The sequence below is a fragment of the Falco punctatus genome (assembly GCF_963210335.1).
Source record: "Falco punctatus genome assembly, chromosome: Z".
In the NCBI taxonomy this organism is placed as follows: domain Eukaryota; kingdom Metazoa; phylum Chordata; class Aves; order Falconiformes; family Falconidae; genus Falco; species Falco punctatus.
Window position 1 is genome coordinate 52,607,548 of NC_137586.1, and position 22,476 is coordinate 52,630,023.

General features: G+C 41.8%; 1 protein-coding gene and 1 long non-coding RNA gene across 3 annotated transcripts in view; one reads left to right on the top strand and one right to left on the bottom strand.

The window, feature by feature from the left end:
* LOC308056665 overlaps window positions 1-22,476 on the top strand; it is a 383,794-nt gene that overhangs the window by 108,042 nt on the left and 253,276 nt on the right. The window lies entirely within an intron of this gene.
* On the bottom strand, window positions 3-21,365 carry TMEM38B (transmembrane protein 38B). Of its 2 annotated transcripts, none has more exons than XM_080372388.1 (6): window positions 20,063-21,365; window positions 13,222-13,378; window positions 9,439-9,623; window positions 8,275-8,362; window positions 6,109-6,226; window positions 3-4,637 (listed from the first exon to the last, which is right to left on the bottom strand). In XM_080372388.1, exons 1-6 carry the CDS (start codon window positions 20,166-20,168, stop codon window positions 4,431-4,433), a joined length of 861 nt encoding a protein of 286 aa, XP_080228514.1. In that variant the 5' UTR covers window positions 20,169-21,365; the 3' UTR covers window positions 3-4,430. The 2 variants fall into 2 exon arrangements, with proteins under 2 accessions (XP_080228514.1, XP_080228515.1); XM_080372389.1 differs by lacking the exon at window positions 20,063-21,365 and adding an exon at window positions 18,398-20,008.

The window sequence follows — 22,476 nt, forward strand, 5'->3', positions numbered from 1 at the left end:
AATTAGTCTAAGCATGTTTTCACATTTATTTGGGTTCAGAGTAGCCAGTTATCAGCCAATATTTCACAGTTGTGCAACACAGTTCCATACCACAATCCAATTCCATATGGTTCTTGTGATCTAGTATACACAATTTAAAAAAAAAAAATCCACAAGTTTTAAACACTGTTGACAACTTGTGCTGGTGTTGCTGAATAACTAGTTGATCATTAACTACTTAGCTGGCAGCTTCAAGTTTATCCATACATCCATGATACTAAAAACTGAGACATCCTGCAAGTGAATACTCCAAGCATTCATAATTGTGCACTGAGTTTCAGTGTAAAATGTCAGGAATATGATTGCAATTTTGTCTGAAGAGCTGGGGGCTCTTTTTGGTGGGTTTATTTTTTTTTGTTTGTTTTTGGTTTTGTTTTTGTTTTTTACTTCTTCTCTGTTGAATAAAATACTCATTTTAGCTTTCAAGATACAACACACCTGCTATACAGTTGGGGTTCCAAACTGAGGAGTTCAATGGTTTTAGTCACTACCATGGAAATGTGACTAGACAGGTACAAGAAATTTCTTGGGTATTTTTTTTTTCTTTCTGTAAGCACAGCACCGATAACAGTTTTTCTAAATTTAGGTATGTACGTAGAACTAGAACTTTGTCTTTTCAAATCAGATCTCCCTCCACATTCTCCTCTGCATTGCCACACAAAGATTAACCCACCTCTTGCTGAAGAATACTCTTCAAAGAAGTATTATCTGAAGACAAATAATCTAACTCTGTAAAAATAGTTTAATTTATTCTAAAAATTGGCATATCAATGAAAGATTCCTCTGAAAAGATTCTATTCTTATGAAATGTAACATCTCTAATGTCAAAATTCTCAGTTCTGAAGTGTATGCCGCTTCATACAAACTGCTTCATAGAACTGCTCCACTTCATGTGCAAAAAAGATGCAAAAAGCAGGTATCAGTTAAGCAAACACTAATAAATAGTTCCAGTGCTGCTGCTATTTTAGAATCGTAGAATCATTTAAATTGAAAAAGACCTTTAAGATCATCAGGTCCAACAGATAACCTAACACAGCCAAGTCCAACACAAAACCATGGCCCTAAGCATCACATCTACACATCCTTCAAGTACCTTCAGGGATGGTGACAACCACTTCCCTGGGCAGCCTCTTCCAATGCTTCACAACCCTTTTGGTGAAGGCATTTTTCTAATATCCAATCTAAACCTCCCCTGGTGCAACTTGAGGCCATTTCCTCTTGTCCCGTTGCTTGTTACTTGGGAGAAGAGACCAACACCCACCTTGCTACAGCCTCCTCTCAGGTAGTTGTAGAGTGATAGGGTCTTCCCTGAGGCTCCTTTCCTCCAGACTAAACAACCCCAGTTGCCCCAGCTGCTCCTCATAAGACTTGCTCTCTAGACACTTCACCACTCATCTACTAAGCAGATCGTCTTGTCATAGAAGGCGATCAGGTTAGTCAAGCAGGACCTGGCTTTCACAAAGCCACGCTGGCTGGGCCTGATCACCTGGTTGTCCTGTATGTGCTGTGTGTTGGCACTCAGGATGGTCTGCCCCATAACCTGACCTGGCACTGAGGTCAGGCTGACAGCCCTGCAGTGCCCCAGATCCTCCTCCCTGCCCGCCTTGTAGATGGGTGTCACATTTGCCAACCTCCAGTCCACTGGGACCTCCCTGGTTAGCCACGACTGCTGGCAAATGATGGAAAGTCCTGTGGGGAGCACTTCTGCCAGCTCCCTCCGTACCCTCGGGTGGATCCCATCCAGCCCCACAGACTGGTGTCTGTGTCCAAGTGGTGTAGCAGGTCGCTGACTGTTTCCCCTTGCATTATGGGGGCTTCATTCTGCTCCCTGTCCCTGTCCTCCAGCTCAGGCACTGGGTACCCCAGCAGCTGGTCTTACTATTGAAGACTGAGGCAAAGCAAGCGTCAAGTACCTCATCCTTTTCCTCATCCTTTGTCACTATGTTTCCCCATGCATCCAGCGAAGGATGGAGATGCTCCTTAGTCCTCCTGTTGTTGCTAACGCCTTTGTAGAAATGTTCTTTGCTGTGTTTTGCAGCAGCAGCCAGATTATGTTGTCGCTGGCCTTTGGCCCTTCTCATTTTCTCCCTGCATAACCTCATGACACCCTTGTAGTCCTCCTGAGTGCCCTGCCCCCTTCTTCCAAAGCTCACAGACTCCTTTTTCCCCCCGAATTCCAGCCAAAGCTCCCTGCTCAGCCAGGTCAGCCTTCTTCGCCACCGGCTTGTCTTTCAGCACATGGGGACAGCCTGCTCCTGCGTCTGTAGGAGCTCCTTCCTGAAGAATGTCCAGTGTTTCTGGACGCCTTTGCCCTTCGGGACTGCCTCCCCAAAAACTCTGTCAACCAGGCTCCTGAACAGGCCAGTCTGCCCTCCAGAAGTCCAAGGCAGCCGTTCTGCTGAACTCCCTCCTTACTTCTCCAAGAATGAAAAACACTATTATTCCATGATCGCTGTGCCCATGGTGGCCTCCAACCATCACATCACAGGGTGCCTTTCCTACCTGGCTCCCTCACCAACTGTGTCAGGAATTTGTCTTCCACACACTCCAGGAATCTCCTGAACTTACTCTTCTCTTCTGTTCTGTATTTCCAGCAGATACCTGACAAGGTGAAGTCCCCCATGAGAACAAGGGCTAGTGATTGTGAGACTTCTCCCAGCTGCTTTGAGAATATTTCATCTGGCTTTTCATGCTGGTTGTGTGGTCTATAACAGACTCCCACCATGGTATCTGCCTTGTTAGCCTTTCCCCTGATTCCCACCCATAAACACCAAACTCTATCATCAACATTAAGATCTAGACCGTCAAAACACCCTGCAACATACAGGGCTACCCCACTGCCTCTTCTTCCTTGCCTATCCTTTCTGACAAGTTTATAGCCATCCATTGCAGCACTCCAGTTGCGTGAATCATCCCACCATGTTTCCATGATGGCAACTGTATCACAGTTTTCTTGCTGCACAATGGCTTCCAGGTTCTCCTGTTTGTTGCCCATGCTGCATGCATTGCTGTAGATGCACTTCAGTTGGGCTATAGTTCCTACCACCTTTTTGGGGGGAGAAGCCCTAATTCCTACATGACCATTCTCAAGCACTTCCATGGTTTCTAACACAATAACCTTTGTGTCTTTGCTGTCACATGCCTCTCCAGCCCCTACCTCCACTGAGGTGGCAGACCAAAGGACCTCACTAGCACACCATCCCTCAAACATTAGCTTGCCGGCGCTCAGGCTTCTCTCTAGCAAGCCTGGTTTTGTCCCTTTCCCCCTTCAAATTAGTTTAAGGCTCTTTCAATGAGCCCTGATAACTCCTGCGCAAAGATTTTTCCCCATTCCAGGCAGGTGTATGCCTTCTGTCACCAGCAGAGGCCTGGTGTCACGTAAATCGGCCCATGATCAAAAACCCCAGAATTTTGTAGGTGACAGCAGGCTTCTTCCACAATGGCACCAGAGGTGATCACTACAAACTGGTGCTGGTGGTTATTAACAGCAAGCAAAACAGGGACGAACTCATGAGAAATGAGGTAAATGTACTGTCCGGTATTCTTTTTTTGAAAGGAAGTTTGGCTTTGGAAATAAAAAAATGCACATGCTTGGATAAAAGTACAGGCAGAGATGTCTAGTTCCAATCAAACTAAAAGATAACTGCAAACCACAAGTAAATCACCTACGTAACATGAAAAACAGCAATGTACCAAATGCTTGCAAGTAAAGTGTCAAAGTAAGCCAACAATGAAAATACAGAAACGTTGTCTACTTGCCAACTGCAAAGATTTTTAAAGGTGCCAGATAATTCAGTTATTAAAAAAAAAAAGTACAAAAAATATTTACCTAAGTAAAGGAAGAAAATCTAGACCAGTGCAATTCTTCAACAGTTAATTCAGTTATTTTTCTAATTAAAGGCATGAGTTCAGTACACTTTCATGGCCTTACAGTGCAATGTGATAAAGTGTTACTCAGATGATGACTTTCTTATTTGAGACAAGCTAATGTGAACACTTGGCAGTGCAAATATGTGCTATCCAAATGAAATGTAAGAATCAGTGGAAGGTGGGAAGAGGTGAAACAAGTGGTATTATCAGACAAAAAAACCCGACTGTCACATTTTGAAAATATCTGTTTAGTATTAAAGCAGTTGAAGTTATCATAAATACAAAATCTAGTAAACTTAAAACCAACATAAAAAATTGTAGTTTTTAGCTTAAAAATCCAACATGTGCATTTAGACATCTGAACAGTAGCTTACAAAACACATTCTGAAGGCAAACAACACCACAGTAGTATACAGCCCTGTTCTCTCCTCACATGCATTTCTTTAAACAAATTTCTCAGCCAGCCTAATCTGAAATACAAACATCTTCAAAGGTCATGACCATCAAAGATTTTAAGACACTTATTCTGTTTTCTTTGCCTGTCTTTTCTTAACACCATCATGCTGCTGTTCAGAAGACCGGTCACAGACTGAAGAGCCATTGGAAGATGCAGCACCTTCACCCTTCACTTTGGATGGTGTCTTTTGCAAGCCAAAGAACATGTGGCCTAATGCAGCCTCAAAGGGAGCAAATGGAGAAGTTGCAGATCTTGTCAACGTCATTGTTACCTAGGAAAAACAACAATCAAGTTACAATAAAAGTTTTAATGACTTCACAGCAATTGGAAACAAGTCCAAAGCTGAATATATGTATGGCATTTCTAACTTTCTACACAAGCATGAGGCCATGCCAACCAAGAACAGAAATATGCTCGTTTTAGCTGGAATTGATCAAAGAATGCTTTTCTTTATGACCTACACTCTTCACATACCTATACACAAACAATGTGCACAAAAAACTTTCTATGTAGGTTTATTAAAATAATTCTAAGAGTAAACCACATTTAACATCATACAACTAAAGTGAAGAGCAACTTTTACTAGGTTTTGTACTTTGTTCAAACTAAAAATCTGTAAACAAGGTGGCTACTTCGATTTAAATCAAAAGAATGCAAAAAGAAAGCAGCTAAATACATATGCACAGCCAGACTTCAGTTAGAAATCCAGACGGCCATACTTATTCCATAAAGCTGAGAGATTTAGATGAAAATTCCTTAGAACACATAACTGTTGCTTTAGCAGTTAAGTGGATACTCAAGTTCCTGATTGTCAGTAAGACCATCAGGTTAAGAACTTAAGTCACTTCACTGCAGCCTGACAGCCACCATCTAAAGACAGCTGTAATTTCTGACTTCCAGAATAACATTCCTTTCCTTTCCCATTCCCAGCACCCCCAGTTCAACAATGCCTTTATTGGTTTAGGTGGAGAATCATGAGCATCAGCTTGAAGTCTTGGCTCCCTGAAGTAACTTCCTTAGAATTACACTTGTCAGATACTTCACAGAAAGGAGACTGGCAACTACCACTTTAAGACAATCTCTAGTCTGTTCAGCAGTTCTGAAGCTCTTAAAATCTCCAGACATCTGCTAATACAGAGACTACACTTCCTTATTAGCTAATAATCCTGAAGACAGGCATCATCATGGAAATGAACAAAACTGGAGGGTTTAAAGGATTCAAAAGAGAGGTAGTATCTATTTTATTATAAAAGTAGTTACAGCTACTTCAAAGTGGTTTTGATACTTTCTCTTCCCACCTAAACACCTCCGTTGCAAACACTTAAGCTAGATAAAACCCTAGCTAGCTCTCTTTGCAAACCGAGGAAGGCATTAAGAAGCTAGCAAAAGGCAGAGAGCAGGAGAGTTTCTTTCTACAAGCATAAAGTTTGTTTGAGATTATGGACATACAAGGCTAGCATATCAACTGTTGGATGCCCATACTACTGATTTTTTTCTTTCCCACACACCACCACCACCCCCCGCCATGCATTAAACAGTATCAGTAACAGAACAGGTCTTCCATTTTGCTCACATACAGAAGATTATATATGGGTTTAAGACTTCAGCAGGAGCTGACCATCCATGCAGAAGCATGTATTCTACCTTGTGATAGAATGTTTGACGGCATATTCTTTGCTTTGAAATAATGAAACAAAATGGGTTTTGTTATTTAGTTTCTTGCAACACTATGACATTCTTACCTTGGAGACAACAAGAAATACGGTGTATAAAAACATGAGGTTGTGTCTTGCTATTGGCAAGTACTGGCTGTGTTGCAGAGTGAAAAGAACTGCTCCTATCAATGTTACCTTCACAGGGCTGGAATTCAAACAAACAATGTTAATTTCTCTTCTCTGCTCTACAGTGAAAGCTGCCATGGTCTAGAAAGCAATAAACGTTCTTAGTGTGCAAAAGAATTACTTCTGAACAGAACTAAGGAAAACTTGTGGTAACAGTGACAAGGTCCAAAACCTAGCCATAATTAAACTAAGACTTTCAGTTTATATACTATTACTATGCTTTCTGTCAGTAATATGGACAAGCATAGAGTTCAACAGTACTTTACACACCCAGCAAATTCATACTCAACAATCCTCCTCAAATCAATGCCTTTATTCAGTCTCTATAGGTCACCTTGTTTGCCTTCCTCTCCCAATATATCTTACTGAGGAGTTAAATAACAAAGTCTGCACTACTCAGACTAGACTTAAAAATAAACGATTCCTCTCCTATACTCCAGGTGTTAGTTACTCCAAGGAGTTGCTTAAAATGTTGAAGAATAACGTAGTCCAAAATGTTGGTCCACTGTGACTCTCCAGCAGTTCTAGGGTTGCAGTCAGCTTATAATTGACTTGAGCCTGGCGTATGCTACCAGGTTTTGCCAACACAGTCATGTTGACTTGAGACATGCAAAGATTTACATCTTTTAGCTATCTTCATTGTGGTGGTAAATCCCTTGCTAGGTATGCAGTCAAAACCCAACTTTGGTCAGTTATCTAGTCTGAAAAGAGAGCCCTAATATACTGGCAGAAAAATTCTGTGCGTTTCTTAATCTGCATCTACATGTGACATGTACAGGTGCATTCCTGTTATCACAGAGCATCTAGTGTAGACACATTCTTCACTGTCTTTTCAGTAACTCAGAGATTTACTGCATCAACTTACTGTTCAGGCAGTCTAAAAACAACTATGTATACAGACATCTCATCCATCTGCAGAATGTCTTATCTGTTTAACTTGGTAAGTTACTTCTATTTAATATCCTTAAGCTTTATATATTACACATAATTTTAATAATTCTTTCTGTGTTATTTTGAGCCACATCCACCACAGAGAAGAATACATGCAAGCACCGCCACAGTCAGTAAGAGCTGCTCTAGTGTTGGACCAGTAAGTACAGCATTATTTGCATTTACAGTGCTATTATTGACAGCGACCTCGTCCCTCTGGAAGTTTGCTTTCAAGACTGCCACTTGCGCACTGGCAGAGGGAGAGAAATTCTAAACTTCAGAAAAAGCCAGCAACTAAGATAAGCCATAAAAAGTTGAAATATTGCCAAAGGAAAGGCTACAAATTTCTTTTCTGATATTCTGTTGCGAAGACTGGCTGAAGTAAAGCAAGATAACTTAAAAAAAATAATTATTTCTAAAGACCTGAGAGTAATATGGAAAAGATCAAACAGTTTTTAGGAAATTACCATAGTACACTTATCTTGACTTTCAATAATAGCTTGTGGCTTTCTAGCCTGTCTTCAACTCTCATTTTACTGTACAGACTAAACTGGGAGCCATGCAATATTCCCATTCTTTGCTTCTGCAAGAGGAGTAACATTTCCTATCTTGCAGTACTTTTTTGCTATATTGAATAACTGATTTGCATCTTCTCAAACAACTGACACCTATGGAGGAAAACAGTACTGGCAGAGAAAGTAACAGTGACAACACTCAAAGGAAGCTATCTTAGCAATGCTCAGAGCATGCAACGAAAAGGCAGACTTCACTTGCATACTTCTGGTACCACTGTCCCTTCATTTTGCATAGAAGACCACATCCCTGTAAGACAAACTGAGTTAATACTGCTTTCCAGAAACTTCTTACTGACTCAGTACTACTTGCTGCCAAATGATTTTTGATGACTAGTGTTCCCATTTGGTGCTCTGGTGCTGTGAACCTAAATGATTAAAACATCTTCTAAAATTACCAAAGATCATCAATCAATCTTTCACAAGATACACACCAAAACGTTGAGCAGAAACATGTCCTCCTGCTTTTTTTTTTTTTTTTATCTGAACCACTAGAAGTGAGTGTCAAGGCAAGGAGTTAGCAAAACAACAGTTAATATGTTGCAGTCTTCTTTAGAAAACTTACTAGGACATCTTCAGTAGTTCATTGGTTTCAGGTTTCCACACTCCTCTCACCAGCTGCTCAAAGTTGGAAATCAGGCCACCACCAGCTCCTGAAATTGCAGAGATCTACAATAAGCCTCCACTGACTGCTATCACTACTGCACAACCTATTACTGTTCCCAGCAAAACTCATTTTTAACCCAGCAAAACAGGTGCCAAATGTGGTACCCAAAGCTTAGACTTTAAGAGACTAATCCAATCTTTTATACGTGCATGACTTGCACAACTAACATGACACCTTAGAGGTCTGGCTACTCAGCAAGAGCCTCAGGTTTACCTTTATCTGACAGCATCTGAACTGATGCATTCATCACTACAAACAAATGCCTGAATCTCCAGAGAGGCTTAATATCAATCTATTCTTCATGTCATCATGTAAGTACAGAGAATGTCTCTATGAACTACAGGGACCCTCTGCAAGAAAAGTGGATATGTATTTTTACATTAAAAGAATCAAGACATAAGGAGGTGTTAAGACACTCTGTCCAATGAGACTGATCTATATTATAACCTGTGAGAAGCATACATCAGATCATCACATTGAACATGTGTTGTTTCCCAAAGCAGAACAGAATCAAGCACATAGAAACAAGAGCTGCACTACTTCTTCCTGAAGTGGTTCTAATGCGACTACAACTACAGCTGCTAGAAAGGTAGCTTCCAGAGTCCTAATCCAAACAGCAGGCAGGCAAAAAGGTTAATTCCTGTGTTTAAAATCAGCTAATAGTTACAACCCAAAAAGCTAAGAAAACAAGTTCTCTTCTTCAGCCACATGCAAGAAAAACAGCTCTGAGGAAATATGCTGTTTGAAGGTTTAGTAATAGCACTGAAGCTACACAGATCTACTTCTTTACTGCCATCAACTGCCCATCCTACAAGTCCTCACAAGACCTTCTGAAGGGATAAGATGAACCTCCCTCAAAGTCACTCAATGTCACCCTTAATCCAGGCAGAAAAACTGCTGCACAGACTTTTGCCTTGAGCCCCTAAGGGGATAACAGACTGTATTAGGACTATCATATCTAGCACAGTGAGGAATGGTGCTACAGTTATGCTGAAGGGCTAGCCATTTAAATACCACTCGAAAACATCACAATCCATCAGACCAAGATGTTATGCATGTTACCTCTGGCCCAGCCCACAGCTATCATGACAAGCCAGGCATCTTTGAAGTGACTGTCCGCATGTGCAATGCCAGCTGTTATCTTCCAAGTTCTAGTCACTTCTTTCATTCCTGCAACCAGAAGCCGAAGAGGCAGAAAGGCAAAGCACTGGTAGAATATGTCTTGTGGGCAGTAAAAAATAAAATACCTGCAAATCATGAGAAAACCCATTAGTAGCATTCAAAAGGTTTTGCTAAGGAATTCACTTTCCAGTAACCTTTAAAGGTTTTTTGGAGTACGACTAGCAATGCATGATATACTGATAACTCACTGTTTTGTGTGGTAGACATATTGGAAATGCTTTTGAGCATGCTTGAGCTCTTGCACCAAAATCATCAGACATTACTTGAAATTGTTCTTACTGCCTCATTGTCCCAAAGAAGAATCCACTAAAGCACAAGAAACGGCTTTAAATTTTACCAACCATTTTATAGCTTACATAGCATGTAATTCAAAGTATTAAATCAGCATCTGACTGACTTGGCATGGTGTGGGGTTTTGTGGGCTATCTTGTGTTTGGCTAGGGGTTTTGGTTTGGGGGTTGGTTTTTTTTGGATTGGAGGGTTTTTAATAGGATTACAACAGGGTAGTAAGTTACATGCTGACACCATGCTTTCATACTGATAGGTATATGGAATTATATAACTTCAGCAAGAATGCCTCCACTAGTTAGTGTCATGCCAGATGAAATGCACATATATTTTCAAACACATTTCACATCTTAGTAACCACTAATTCTAGCTATTCCAGCTTGCCAATTACAATCACATATCTTTTTTCAAAGCACTGAAAGCACAGAACTCAAAATCTAATAATATCTTTTGTCAAGTTGCTTTCAAGACGAAGTTAAAAATGGCTAACAATGAAATCCTAAGTTGACAGTAAATTTTAAAAGATTAGATTATGTGGTGTTTTATTGTATCTCTTCAATCATAAACAAAATTAAGTTCTTGCAGAGACTTTTTTTAAGAGTCTTTTTAAGGTCTCAAAAAAACAATTGAGATAAAGTATCTAGATTATTTCAGCACAGGAATAAGGGCATAACAATTAAGCACAAGCACAGAAAGCCCTCAAAAAGATACTTGCCTGTTGATTTAGGCTTCTGAGCTCAATCCTGTCTGTATCCTTCTCCTGTTTACTCAGGCTGCAATGCAGAGATGCACCTCCCATGTCTAGTTTACTTCATTAGAACTACTAGCAAACACCAGAGTTAGGAAAAGTTGTGCTTCATGGTTAGAGATTAGAAATCAGGACAGCACTTGGTTTGGGGGTTTTGGTTGGATTTTATTTTTTGTGAAAAAAATGCTTATGCTTTACAGCAGAATGCCAGGAAGCTTCCTCCCCAGAAGGGCAAAGTTTAGCTGAAGTCCTGTCCTAGTTATATACTTTTTTTTTTTTTTTAATACAGTGGATATACTACCGTGCCACTGCAAACTTCCAAAGACCTCCCAGTCGAGCATGCAATAGCCTATTCTCACATGCAAAAAATTTACTGGAATTTACATCATCATCAAACTACTGCTCTGGTGCTCCGTTTTAGCCTTACTTTTGAACTGCTTATATTATTCCTTTTTCTCCTATTGTAAAGTCAATTGCCTTTGTATACAACCCAGCTTCAGTTGTTATGAAGTCAAACATGTATAGAGAGCACGTATTCTAATGCCTACTGCAAACAGCCATTTAAGGCATGTACTCAACAGACAACACTAACCAGACTTAATTTACAGTTGCAGAAATTGGGTTTAGGACCCCGAAGCACTGGTAAACTGGATCACGCAGTTTTGCCCGTAATTTCTGCTAGCAACACCTGCTGACAGTAGATGTCGCTGTCCTACAGAGTATTGGAGCATTTCTCAAGCGTCGCACAACCCCTTTTTCTTTTCCAGGTTTGTGTACGGCTTGGGGAATTTCATTTCACGTGATTTGGGACGGAGAATTAAAAGCCATTATACTCATGAAGAGAGACCTCTGTAAAAGCAGAAGCTTAAAAGGTTTCATAACATTCATAGCTCCTCATTAAAACCTCATTTTATTTGTGCACAGCAAATCACATTTGACCATGTTAAGTTCAACAGGAATCATGTTCTATTTAAGCGTACTCCTAACTTGCGTCATTTCTGAAAAGAAGCAGTCACGCTGCCCGCATCAGACTAATATGAACTATAAGCAGATTCTAGGACCTTTGTTAATACTGCACTATTTATTGCACATTATTCATTTCACTTATTTGCCTAAATGAAATCTGTTATATTCATTGCAACATGAAGACCAGGAAACTAATATATAGATACACACTATACACACACAGAAATACTTTCATTTTAAGGAATTTGCAATTTTAAAACCTAAGAAGCTACAAGGGACAGATACTAGAAGATTTCAAGCAGATAACATCCTTCTAAGATAGGAATTGAGATTTTTAAATTGAAAACCCCACTGCTGCTCACAAATTTCGTTAAGTTTGAGGGTTTCTTCAAAGATCATCTTCTGGAACAAATTAACTCCACTGGAGGGCTACATTTATAAGAAAATAATTCCAGTGCTTTTTCTGAATTCCAAACCAGGCCAAATTTCTTCATCGTTCACATACCCAACTTCCCATTGTCCTGGGTTTGACTGGAACAGAGTTAATTTTCTTAGTAGCTGGTATAATCCTGTGTTTTTTATTTAGTATAAGAATGATATTGATAACACACTGATGTTTTAGTTGTTGCTAAGTAGTGCTTACTCTAAATCAAGGACTTCTCAATTTCCTGTGCTCTGCCAGTGAGCAGGTGCACAAGAAACTGTGAGGGAGCCGAGCCAGAACAGCTGACCTGAACTAGACAAAGGGATATTCTGTACCATAGAACATCATGTCCAGTATATCAGCTGGGGGGAGCTGGCCGGAGGGGGGCAATCGGGGACTGGCTGAGCATCGGTCAACGTGTAGTGAGCAACTGTATTGTGCCTCACTTGTTTCCCCGCCACCCCACACACCCCCCAGCCCTTCAGTGGCTTTTATTCCCTCTTTCTCCTCTTCATTATTAGTATTATTAGTATCGTATTTCAATTATTAAACTTCTCTTATCTCAACCCATGAGTTTTACCTTTTTTTTTTCCTGATTCTCTTCCCCATCCCATGGGGGTGAGGGGCAAGTGAGCATGCAGCTGTGTGGTACTTGGTTGCTGGCTGGGTTAAACCATGACACCCATTCAGCTCTCTACTCTTCCACCACAACACCCATCCACTTGGGAAAGGGTAAAATATAGAAAAAAATTATGTCAGGAAGCAGAAACTAGAGGATAGGAAAAAAGATCTTGTCTTAGATCATCAATTACAGTAAAAGTTCAAATTCTTCACATCAGCCAGGTTCTGGTCTTCAAGAGCTACTGCTGAAAAAATAGATTACATTTATGACTTACCTATATCCAGAAAAGCAGTAACTGAAGTCCACTTTATTTCAAAATAATGTTTTCAGCTGTTTGACCAGGAGTACTATATGTTCGGCAAGTCTAGTCTAGTGACTGCACATTTCATTATACAACAGCCCATAAGAGCTGCTCTCTTACAAGCATTTTATTCCTAAAGAACAGGATCATAACAGCTATTTTGCTGCAGTGACTTTCTGGATGAAGAGACAGAATCCAAATCCGTATTTAAGTTAAGCTTCTGATTTACATGGAAACTTGATGGTACAGGATCAAAGCACAGCTTCCTCAGAACCAATACCACTCACTCATTTAACACAACTGTGGCTGCTTACCAGACTGAAGAGGCCAGTAGAATATTTGTGCTCTTTGCCAGAAAGGCTACTGGAGGTTCTGCAAGCATCAATGAAGACAAAACTGAACCACCAAAGCAGTAAAGCATAGCACTAAACCAGCAGGCAACTGGACTTCGGACTGACACTTCCACAGCTCCTGAAACAAAGGGAAAAGATGAATAAACAGAAAGAAAAATTTGGGAATCACATCAGGTTTTAAAAGCCCATATTTTTCAAATCATTCAGTCCAACATTGCTCCTTTAAGTAATGAAAGATCCTGCAGGAATTTATAGGCTCTCACAGGAAGAGTCTTCAGAAATGCAAACTTTAGAGTACACTGACTTAGGCATATGCTATCTAAAAAAAAGTGAGAGATGGACACTGTGTTCCCCAAGTATCTTTTGTGGGTTGGTTTATTATAACTATTCGGCTAACAAGAGAAAGCTTTCAGAGCATGGCTGAGAGATCTCATTGTTAATAACATGGCACAGATAGACAGTTGCTTTCAATTTTCTATTAAAAATACACAAGTGGCTTTGCTGACCTAGACAGGATTGGTATCGGTAAATTTTGGGGGTTTATTCTACGAATTCCCTTTCTGCTTTTGAGTGTTCCATGAATTCAAGGTCACTGTTTTCCTTTTTCCTCATAATGCCCTACTAACTGTGTTTGCTGACCAAAATGAAAGCAGTATCCAAAACAGTTATTAAATAGTTCCACCTGCAATCCTGAACCGAGAAAAAAGTTTACCTGAAGCCATAATAGTATCTGTAAGGTTCACAGTTTGGTTTATTTGATTATCTTTAAAACTAATTATCCTTTTTAGATTGCAACTGAACTATACCAAGACAGTATTCAATATTAAAAGATTATGCTGGAGGTAATGGGAAGCCTTAAGTAGGTTCAGGGGAAATGACACTTTATCAAAGCCAGAAAGATCCTCAAGCAGTTGTTTTGACTATTTCCTTCCACTTCAAAAGTCCAATGTTACCAAAACTTCCCCTTTACACAGGTGTAGACCTGTTTGCATGAACTAGTTTAATTTTCCATAGCCCAAAGGCTGAAGTCCACAAAAGCAGAAATCAAACCTAGTGCCTGCACCAAAACAAAACTTGACATCTGATCCCAATTCAAAGGAGAAGCCCTTGGTTTTTCAGGCATTTCTGTGGGAAAAGAAGTTTCTTATCCAAGATGAGACGCTCCAACGCATCAAAGAGAACATGGCACTCTCAACACAATTCACTTCTTGTTGTATACAATTCAGCTATGATGTACTGCAGTACTATGTAAATTCCTATGTAACAGCCAATTTATAAAAGTGAGCACTCCTTAGTATTACAGCACATCTGAATATAAAATATCTTTCTTAAACTACTGTGTAATTTATTTTCCGTACTGCAGTACCCAGTCCTCCAAGCTGGTTATGCTCAGCTTTGTCACTGCGTATTACCACTTCTCCAAAGAAGCTATCAATTATGTTCGTGTGCATAAAATTAACAGAAGAAAATTCTAAAGCCTGCTGATGTAACTTAACAGCAAAAGTAAAAACATAAAGTGGGTCATTAAATCCAGATCCCATATAACTGAATGTGGACCTATTTTCACCAACATATTTGAAAAGGTTAAGACACTTGAAGAGTATTAATGGTTTGTGCTTACTGTATTGAGGTAGTGAAACGCAAAAAAAAAAAACAAACCCAAACCAAAAAATGCTGACAGCCATTGCATCCAGAAAAAAACATTAATTGTATTAATATAATTATATTAAGTAGACACAAGTCCAAAAGAACTATAGTAGCTTTCTTCTCAAATGCAATTATTCTCTTATTTGAGGACACAGCTGCATTACAAGTACTACTATATATCTACTTTAGCATAAAAGGGCTGAATTCCTTTTCTTGCAACAAGAAGAGTATATCCTATCCTCCTTGTTCAGCAGTACTCTCTCTGTTGAGTAACTCCACTAAATGTGCTATAATGCCACAGCAGCAACGTGACCATATAGAAAAGAAACATCCCAAACTTTACAGGAGAATGAGAAAACCCAGCTAAAGGAGGAAGCCACTATAAATCACAAATCACCAGGAAACGTGGCAGAACTGGGGCGTACTGTTAACAGATCAGTTGTACCATTATGCACAATCTTTAACTCCTGGAAAGGTGTAACACAGGAAGTAATCTGCACAGTGATCTGGTCTTGAAGCAAGACCAGTAACCAGATCATGACAGGATGTTCCACATCCAAGAACTGTCAACCTCCAGACCAGGTTTAAAAAAAAATAAAATCTTATACTTCAGACCTCCATTGTGAGGTGGGTGTGCAGCAGCCAATCTTTCGTTAGCATGACGCTTCTCACCTTACATTAGCAGAGAAGTATCACCTTAACACCTAACTGGCAGCCTCCTCGCTCCCCATAAAATGCAGCACGACTGAGAGATAGCCAACTGACACTCAGCTGGTGTTTGGTCAAATTGCTAATAATGAAAAGAAACCATTCCAAGTGTTGTGTCTTTGACTTTAACACACTGCATTCTATTTTTCACACACATTGACATTGACTGCAATTAATGAAACACTGCTAGTAACAACTAGTTTTAAGGAAAAAAGGATGCTCATGTATTATGTTTGAAAAGGATTAAATTTATTTCTGCTGCACATTTGACATTGTTTCTAGTTCAATTTGCCTTCACTCCTACATACTTTGTAAAAGTATTTTCATGATCTTTCACTTCTTATAATGAAGGCCAGATTAAAGGAAAAAACTGGGGAAAAAAATTAATGAAATTGAGGGTTTTTTAAAATTAGTTCGCTATTTCTCTTTTCAAACCCATTCCCCTGCTTTTCAGTAATCACTGCTTCTACACTCTCCCTTACAACTAGCAGCAAGTGGTTTCCAGTTTCGAGGACACATATAGGAATTCCTGTTATTATTACTAGATTGTCCTCTATGAGCAAGCTCTACAACAAAGCATGCAAATTTCTTCATTTAGGTATTACATGGAAGAAGGTAAGAGACGGGACACTCCACTGGATTTCAAGACTTTTCTGCTGCTCAACATTGGAATTTTCTTGGCTCAAGTATTTAACAGTCCATACCTGCTTTATAACAAGGAATATACACCACATAGAAGGCAATGAGGCAAATAATGCTGATACTAATTTAATAATCTTAGCATTGCTACCTAAATTATGACTGAGATGTAACCTTTCAGAAAATAAACTCAATTCTGAGTGGGTCACATGTTTTTAAACAAGAGGTCATTTATATTTGTCCTCTGATGCATCCTGTAAAACTAATGAGGTATCATACAACCATGCAAAATACGATCTGACAGAAGGCCACTAGTCCTGCAAATGGTATACTTTAGAAAGTAAAGGTAAGGTTCAAAACACAAGGACTTTTGTTGAATACAGTTTAAAATTATTTAAATTTAATTAACAGTAATTAAAAAAACCTTGCTAGCAAACTATTTCTGTCAGTAGGATAAGACCTGCTTTAACCTTTCCAACATGTTCCAAACAGGCAATCAGGAATACATACCACGTACACATCTAAAAAGCAAACCCGAAGGACTTGTAGAAGTTTCTCTAGCACCTCTGTTCAACTGGATATAATAACATCAATTAAGCTAAGGATTTATAAAGCCAGATCTAATCTAGCAAAATTATGCAAAAAAATATTAGTTCTCTTCAGACCACCAGAATTAAGTCATAGAAAACTTGCAAGAACAAAACCAGTACATTCCTTCCAAGTATGACACATTCTCAACCCTCAACACCTTTTGCTGTCCTTCCATCCAAAAAAAAAAAGAAAATTGCCAGTTCTACAACTGACTGGACTTGCAAATGGACCACTCCTAAGCAATCCCGAACGTACTAGCCAAGAACTCTTATTTTAAAACATGTGGAAAACACTTCAGTTGTCACTGCTGTTGTTTGCCAACACTCCTAAGTCAGCAAGAAAATTGAGCTAGAAGGACTGGAAAAGTCCCAGTTAGTGTATGCCCATCCATGATACAAATATCCACATTGAATCTGATTTTAAGCAGTGTGGGGGCTTGGTATTTTAATGAGAAAGTAATCTGAGATAAAACAAATGTGGCTGTGCCTTTGACCACATGCTTCTTATATCACCAGCCACTAAAGGTTACTCAGTTAATCCCCTGTGACATATAGCTACTGTTTCAATTTTGCAAAAAGAATATATAGTAATGCCTAAAGAATATTATTCAATGTTAATATATCCATCCTAACTATTTCATAATGACTGCTATTTCAGTTATGATTCAGTATCAGTTCAAACTACTTGCAAGTAAGCACCGGACCAACATATAGTCACCTGAGTTGCAGTTATTAATTCAAAGTATTAGAAGATACTCAAGAGTTCTGAACTTTCCAGCTATTAAGCCAAGAAGAAAAGAAAAATATTGGCATGGATCTGACCAGACTTCTGACAGCAACTCTGCTGTCCAGAAGTGCTGTCTCACTAAAGCTATTCTGATGCTAGCAAAGTGGAGAGACACCTCTCACCCTGGTCTTTGTGTCCATTCCTGAGGAAAGTTTAAAGGTAGTGCATGATAACATCAAATACCTTTATACACAAGTCTCTTTTTAAATGGAACAGTTATATCACAAAATTATTTAAGTTAGCACCCAGAAACAATTTTAGCAGTAGTAACAAAATTTGTTGAACACACTGGCACATGTAAGCATTTTATATCAGTCTCCACAGTCTGCTAAGTGCACTTAACCAGAAGGACATAAAAATTCACCTTGACACATTTAGGAAGGGATCAAAGCTCTCAGTATATAAACAAGGCAGAGCCTTAAAAATCTGAAGCAAGCAGACGCTCCCAAATCTGCACTAGAATCACCAAATTATACAATCATTTAGGTTGGAAAAGACCTTTAAGATCATAGAGCCCAACCATTAACCTAACACTGCCAAGTCCAACACTAAACCATGTCCTTAACTGCCACATCTAAGTGTCTTTTAAATGCCTCCAGGGATGGTGACTCCACCACTTCCCTAGACAGCCTTTTCCAATGCTTGACAACCCTTTTGGTGAAGAATTTTTCCCTAATATCCCATCTAAACCTCCCCTGGCACAACCTGAAGTTGTTTCTTCATGTCCTATTGCTTATTACCTGGGAGAAGAGACCAAAACACTCACCTGCCTAAAACTTCCTTTCAGGTAGTTGTAGAAAGCAGTACGGTCTTCCCTGAGGCTCCTTTCCTACAGGTTAAACAACCCCAGTTCCCTCAGCTGCTCCTCATAAGACTTGTGCTCCAGACCCTTCACCAGCTTTGGTAACCTTCCTTGGACACCCTCCAGCACTTCAATGTCTTTCTTGTAGTGAGGGGCCCAAACTGAAAACTGAATCCTGAAAGCCCGCTGTCAACTGGTATGCACAGTTACTGTAACTGTCCAAAGCTGCATCACAAATAGTTATTCTGAACATTAGAAGATGGGTAGTCTCTACATTTGCGAAGACTAAAAATGAGGCTTGGGGTTAACAACCATAGTGCAAAGCATTTTCTGGAAAAGAGCATGTAGAGGTTGAAATGTCATTATGTGCACTCACACAAAATCCAGAACCCTGTTACCGGGAGTACAAAGCTTTCCTAATTAAATTTTACAATCTATGGGTGCAACAGGAAAAGTCACTAGCACACAACCTGCTCATTAGATTCCCAAGCTGTTTCCTTGATGATAGAATTTCCTTAACAGCTTCCTGTATAACCAGGTTGTGTGAAGGATATAAACCCGAAAGTTGAGCAGCTCTCCTCTCAGATGTAATACCTCACAGCGAGTCATTGGCCTGTGATCTTCATTCCTTCTCTGCATACATAAATCTTACTTCGGGGTGTCCAACCCTTTTATTCTTGGGACTTTAAAACTGCGAAAAGTTTTGAACAAAAGTCCTGGCTGATTTCCCCAGTGCCTCTGTTTCTGAGAAAGCAAGAAAAATGTGGCTAGGGGCTTCCTATGTGGCTTCTGCAGTCAATTAGACAGATGGCCTAATGAAGGCGGCAGACAAACTCATTTGCATGCTTACGGCCTGCCAGAGAACATCTGGGTGCTGCTGCAGGAAGAGCTCCCGGCGGGGCAGCGGGGGGAGGGGTTCCCGCGGGCCGCGGGGTCCCCGGCAGCCCCCGCCGCGGGTCTGTGCCGCGCCGCACCGCACCGCACGGCACCGCACCGCACCGCACCGCACCGCACCGCACCGCTGGGCGTTCTGCTCGCCGCGCTTCAGCGCTTCAGCGCCACCGGGAGCGCCGACAGACCTCTCGCTACACCGGGCCGAACACAAACCACCTGAGGTTCTGCGGGAGTACGGCACACGCGCTGAGGCTTAGTCACTCGCCGTCATTAAAAACAAACAGGATCCAAAACTACTGGAAAAAGAACACCAAGACTCTAGCATTTTGCAGGCTGGACAACCCTCGAGGCAAAAGACCGCGGAGATGCTTTAACACTCCAACCCGGGCGAGACACCTGCAGCTCCCGCAGAGATCCAGCGGCAAAACCCCGGCAGCCGCGGGTCACCCCAGGCGCCGCCCGGCACTGCCCGGCCCAGCCCCGCTCCGCGCACCCCGGCCCCCCTCAGGCACCCCCCGCCATCTTGCGCGCCGGCCACCTTTACCCAGCTGGGGCTGGGACGGCCGGCGGCAGGGGGCTGCCAGCCCCTCTCTGGCCTGGCCCGATCAGGGGACGGGGGCACACGGTGCGGGGGGCACAGCTGGAGACACGGGGAAGCCCGGGGCGCGGCAGGGGAACGCGGGGGGGGGGGGGGGGGGGGGTGTCTGTCCCGTCCCGCCAGCGGCCCCCGCTCACCCCGCTGCTCCTTCAGCGCCATGACGGAGGCCACGTAGTGTGCCAGGTCGAAGAAGGGGAACATGGGGAGGCGCGAGAAGAGCAGCGGCACCTGCCACAGCTCCATGGCCGCGCAGCGGCGGGACCCAGAACCAGGGAACAACTGCCCAGCGCGGCGGCGAGCGCCCCAGCGAAAGCTTGGCCCCTGCCGGCCGCCGTCAGCGGCGGGGCGGGGCGGTCGGCCCCACTGAGGCGGCGGCGGCGGCCCCGGCGCCGTGGGCCCTCTGAGGTGGTGCGGGGCACTGCCCGGCGGCTGCCCCTCGCAGGGCTCGGAGCGCCTGTCGCTGTGTGCTGCCTGGCGCCGGCGGCCGGGATGAGGCTGGCCGGGCACTCCCCAGCTCCTGGGGGTGTTCTCCCCCGCCCGGCTTACTGAGGGGCGGTCCAGAGTAAGCCCTGCGAAGGCCGGGGGGCCGTGTAAAAGCACCGGCTTTAGCTCCGTGTCCGAGCCGCCCGCGGCCGCAGCCGTGCCATTCCCGGCGGGTCGGCGCTGGCGCTGCTTCCCGACCCGCGGGAGGGAGGGTCAGCGCCCCCCGGCAGGGCTGGCCCGGCGCCGGCCGCGGCGAGGCGGTCCCCCCGAACGCGGTCCCCTGTACCTAGTCCTGACTGATGAAGGGCCGATTCCCTTCGCCTCTATATCCGCATTGTGCCTGTCAGAGCACCTAACGGTTCTACTGGGTCCTTTGTTTGCACTCTTCTACAAAATCCTGATGGTCCAGGTTCACGGAGACTTTGAGATCGGTTTTGGCTCCCAGAGCCTTTTCTACACTTGTGCTTCATCCCCGTCACAAGTTGCTACAGCTGGCTGTTCTTATGCACAGGTTATGTGTAAGTGCCTTTATCCCTGTGGTTTTTTTTTTCCTTCCTCCCACCCCCACAGAATATTTCTTCTATTCATCAATAGTATTTAGAATTTCCAAGAAGGATGCTCCAACATGTGGTCTTTCCCAGGCTAAGGTAATGTTTATCACCTGCCCAGTAATTACTAAGTGTATAAACGTATACCAGATCCTGGTCAGACCTCAACAAAAAACCTTTTAATATATCTTTACATCCATTTTGATAGTGAAGGCCACTGATAACTGTTTTTTCTTCTAAAAATAGATCTCTAACCAATTTTGCATCAGTTCTGGAGTACTTTCAACAAGACTAAGTGTGCTCGTGAGCTTCCCAAGTGGAACATTATCAAAGATTTTCTAACTCAAAGATATGACATCTGCGTTTTCTTTGTCCACCTGACTGCCTAACTTGTGATAGAAGGGCAATTACATTGCTTTTTAATATGCTTTTTGAGCATATTAACTGTTGGTGGGGTTTTTTTCCTGGTGAGGACAGAAGTTTAGTTTACTCGTTTGAGTCTTTGGCTGTTCTACTAATGAAGAGCACCATTTTTACCTTTTTCATTCAATTTCCACAAACTGGTGAAAAGAATGGTTAATGGTTCTAAGATTTGCCCACTGTATGGTGAAGTTAAGCAGTGCGAAAACATACAGTTTCCGCAGGTTCTCCTAAACTAGTTCTTTGACTACCAAGAAGTAATTTCAGGAAATAACTGGGATAACTGTAGAATCATTTTTGGAAAAGGGCTTATGCAGGGAAAGATAGGGAACACCTGAACTTTTTCCCAGAATAGTTTTACCTTGCCATGAGTAGTAAGTAATTTTCATCTTATCAGTAAGTACCATGTTCACAGAATAATTCCTCCTTGTTCTCAGTGCCTCTTCCTTTCTTTTTATCCAGTGACTCGTTTTCTCCATAACATTTGCACCATATGCATGAACCTGGTTTCTGTTTTCTGGACATTTCCATCCTCCATTTCATCTACATGAAGAGCTCAAGATTTAGCCAAAGTGATCTCTTACTAGTCTTAATATTAACACATCTAATTCTTATTTTCTATTGTGCTTATGTGCAGATGTGGAAACTACAGTTTTGTTTTCTAGAGCGGAATATTGCTTTGCCACAGTTGATAGATGGTAAGACATAATAAATCAGTAAGCTGCATTCTCTGGCGGAAAGAAGTTCAGCATCATTTTGCTTGATGAACAATGATATGCATCTATGCCATTGCAGCCACAGAAGAGTTACTGGCGGAATTTCAGACATAGGCTGTAGAAATGCTGGACCATTTCTGTCACTGAGTGGCATCAAGTTCATTGCTAGGAAGTGAAGACTGTTCAGACTATCTCGTGTGTGATCACAGGAGAGGGAGACAAATAAAAATAGCAATGACCACAATGAATCTATAGTGACACGAAAGAAAATGGTAATTTGGGCCAACAACATGTTGTGCTTGATGGCAATGTCTGAAGTGCAGCTACCACCATGCCTACAACTCATGTAGATACACCCACATTCTCTAATATGCCAGCAATGAT

What these genes read in the sequence shown, in the direction of transcription:
- TMEM38B (XM_080372388.1), bottom strand. Translation starts at nt 20,168, where the DNA reads ATGGAGCTGTGGCAGGTGCCGCTGCTCTTCTCGCGCCTCCCCATGTTC. An exon ending in AGCTGTGGGCTGGGCCAGAG is followed by an intron (nt 8,363 to 9,438) that starts GTAACATGCATA and finishes CTGCAATTTCAG; the next exon opens with GAGCTGGTGGTGGCCTGATT. An exon ending in GAACTACTGAAGATGTCCTA is followed by an intron (nt 6,227 to 8,274) that starts GTAAGTTTTCTA and finishes TTTGAATTCCAG; the next exon opens with CCCTGTGAAGGTAACATTGA.